Source organism: Mirounga angustirostris, unplaced genomic scaffold (assembly GCF_029215605.1).
Source record: "Mirounga angustirostris isolate CCGP_5_RB_7025 unplaced genomic scaffold, mMirAng1.0.hap1 SCAF_5, whole genome shotgun sequence".
NCBI classification, from domain to species: Eukaryota; Metazoa; Chordata; class Mammalia; order Carnivora; family Phocidae; genus Mirounga; species Mirounga angustirostris.
In genome coordinates, this window is record NW_026991713.1 from 119,880,535 (window position 1) to 119,883,511 (window position 2,977).

At 44.4% G+C, this 2,977-nt stretch overlaps 1 protein-coding gene across 1 annotated transcript; it reads left to right on the forward strand.

The window, feature by feature from the left end:
* Positions 1-2,007: 2,007 nt before the first annotated feature.
* On the forward strand, positions 2,008-2,347 carry LOC123841891 (ATP synthase membrane subunit K, mitochondrial). The gene has a single exon (XM_045871360.2). It carries the CDS (start codon positions 2,074-2,076, stop codon positions 2,248-2,250), a length of 177 nt encoding a protein of 58 aa, XP_045727316.1. The 5' UTR covers positions 2,008-2,073; the 3' UTR covers positions 2,251-2,347.
* The last annotated feature ends 630 nt before the right edge of the window (positions 2,348-2,977 follow it).

The following is a 2,977-nucleotide window of genomic DNA, read 5'->3' on the forward strand; positions in this document are numbered from 1 at the left end:
CACATTTGTATAGGATATTGTCATCTTAACACATTTAAATAAAACATAAAATGTACTTTGTTTCCACTGCTTCTATCAGGGTGCTTCTGGGTTCCAGGTTCGGAAACTTTCCTCTTCCCACAAATGAGGCAACTAACTCCCTCCCTCACCTCCATTGTGGGCAGAACCCTTTAATTCGGGTCCTAGCCTGTGAATTTAAGGAAATGTGGCCCAACAAACAGGGAATGAGCACCAGACACTGTCCCTGCGCCCCTGTTCTTTGGTTTGGTAACCTCGTGTTATTTCTTTCTTTTCTCTCTCTCTCTCTCTCTCTTTTTTTAAGATTTTATTTATTTATTTGTCAGAGAGAGAGAGAGCACAAGCAGGGATAGCAGCAGAGGGAGAGGGAGAAACAGGCCCCCACTGAGCAAGGACCCCAATGCAGGACTTGATCCCACAACCCTGGGATCATGACCAGAGCCGAAGGCAGATACTTAACCGACTGAGCCACCCAGGCATCCCCTGGTGTAATTTCTCATCTAATTCTGGTACTTGGATTTTTAGCACCTTGTGTCCAAGTTCCCATCTCCATCACTTGCTTAGATCCTAGGCCTTCAGGGACTTAGATGCTCTTGCTCTTGACAGTTCCTTCCAGAAGCCTACAGTCTCATACTGAGTTCTTAAATCTGGTCAGGCCTGGGATTCCTGCTGCCTGACTTATGCTTTGCCTGGCAGGGCCTCTTAAGGTACCTGGTCCTAGATTCCTGTCCCCACATTTGGCCTGTCTGTGGGTCTCCCCATGAACCCATGCTGGATTTTTCCAGTGCTGGCCACTTGCCTAGATCACCACATTTTCTCTATTGACGTGTGTTTGGACTATCAAGTTTTGCATGCTGGGTAACTTTCTCTAGGCCCCAGAAGCTTTCTTCTTCCTCAAATGTGGTCCTACCCAAATGGGCAAACTTGTAGGGAGTCTTGTGGCCTTCCTTTCTCCCCTCCCTGGTGTGGTTAACCAGGATCCTCATAGCGGGGTTCCAAGTTGTGAAGTTTTCTTTACCTAGAAATGTTCTTTCTCTACCTCCTCCATTTCTTTTTTTTTTTTAAAGATTTTATTTATTTATTCATGAGAGACAGAGAGAGAGAGAGAAGCAGAGGGAGAAGCAGGCTCCCAAGGAGCAGGGAGCCCGATGTGGGACTCAATCCCAGGACGCTGGGATCATGACCTGAGCCGAAGGCAGACGCTTGACTATCTGAGCCACCCAGGCGCCCTACCTCCTCCATTCCTGCATACGCAAATCCAACTGATCAGTTAAGGAGCCGCTCCAAGGTCACACCTTTTTGAAGTGTGATCCCACAGCTGGCAATAATATTTCCTTCCTTTGTCATCCAATAGCATTTTATTTTTAATCTCTTTGATGGTACTGATTACAAGCTCACATGTATTGGGTTTAATTAAACTATAAGCTTCTTGATGTCAGGTGGCACTGCAAAAACATCTGTAAATGAGCTGGCACCATGGCTGGCTATAGAAGTCGTCTAATAAATTGTTCATCAAATGAATACATACTTTGTATAGCTACTTTTCTCTTCTTTAGTTTCAAGCAGTGGAAGAAACAAGTAATGAGTCTCAAATTCTAGTCTTATCATGGCTACCTACCTAGTCTGCCAACTTGACCAAACTACCATAAAGTATCTTTATCTCAGTTTGTCCATTGAAGAAGTAGTACTAGAAATACTTCTAATGGGGGGTACCTGGCTGGCGCAGTCTATAGAGTGCGTGACTCTTGATCTTAGGGTTGTGAGTTCGACCCCCACAATGGGTGTAGAGAGCGCTTAAAAATAAAATCTTAAAAAAAATACTTCTAATGGATCATGGGTAATGTGTATACAAGAATAGAGATGTCCTATATAGGCTTTGCAACAGGATAGATTTCCTACAAGTTGCCCTCGCCAAGATTGGACATAAAATGAGGTCCAGAACAGGAGTGGTGTGAGGCTGGGTATAGAAGCATAATGGACTGCCCGACTGCGGGGTAGCTGCGTACGTTGAAGGACACAACCGGCGGAAATGGTGCCTTCTGCAAGACTGAAATCATGGCAGGTCCAGAAACTGATGCTCAATTCCAGTTCACTGGTATCAAAAAATATTTCAACTCTTATACTCTCACAGGTAGAATGAATTGTGTACTGGCTACATATGGAGGCATTGCTTTGATGATCTTATACTTCAAGTTAAGGTCTAAAAAAACACCAGCTGTGAAAGCAACATAAACGAATTTTAACCTGTACCTCATCTGTTAAGTTCCCATGCCTGGAGAAGCTAATGCCAACTCATCATGTGATACTCAATTTGTACACTAAATTATGAATCTGGAAAAAAAAAAGCATAATGGACTGAGTGCTAATCTCCAGTCTATGATGTTGAAAGCGGAGCTGGGTTGGGGGCCCAGACACCATTCTGTGTAGGGGAAGGGTTATAATCAGATTCCATGGATTAATTAAACCAAAGTCATATATGTAGAAAAGGCAGAGAGGATGGGGCACTGTGGATCTCCATCAATTCATGTGGACATGGTCCTATTACAGAGAGGGCCACTTTTTTTTTTTTAAAGATTTTATTTATTTATTTGAGAGAGAGAGAATGAGAGAGAGCAAGCACATGAGAGGGGGTAGGGTCAGAGGGAGAAGCAGACTCCCTGCCGAGCAGGGAGCCCGATGCGGGACTCGATCCAGGGACTCCAGGATCATGACCTGAGCCGAAGGCAGTTGCTTAACCAACTGAGCCACCCAGGCGCCCAGAGAGGGCCACTTTTGAAAGCCCCCAGACTGCCTCTGGGGCCCTCCTCAACTGGCTTTTGGTGAGGTTGTGATATTGTGATTTATAATAAGAAATATATATTTAGTCTTTGTCCCCCATTTGTGGCACAGAGCTCCTAAAACCCTTGGAATTTCCTAAGGAATGAGAATTTAGTGTCTTTTGTTATGTTAATGAGGTGTC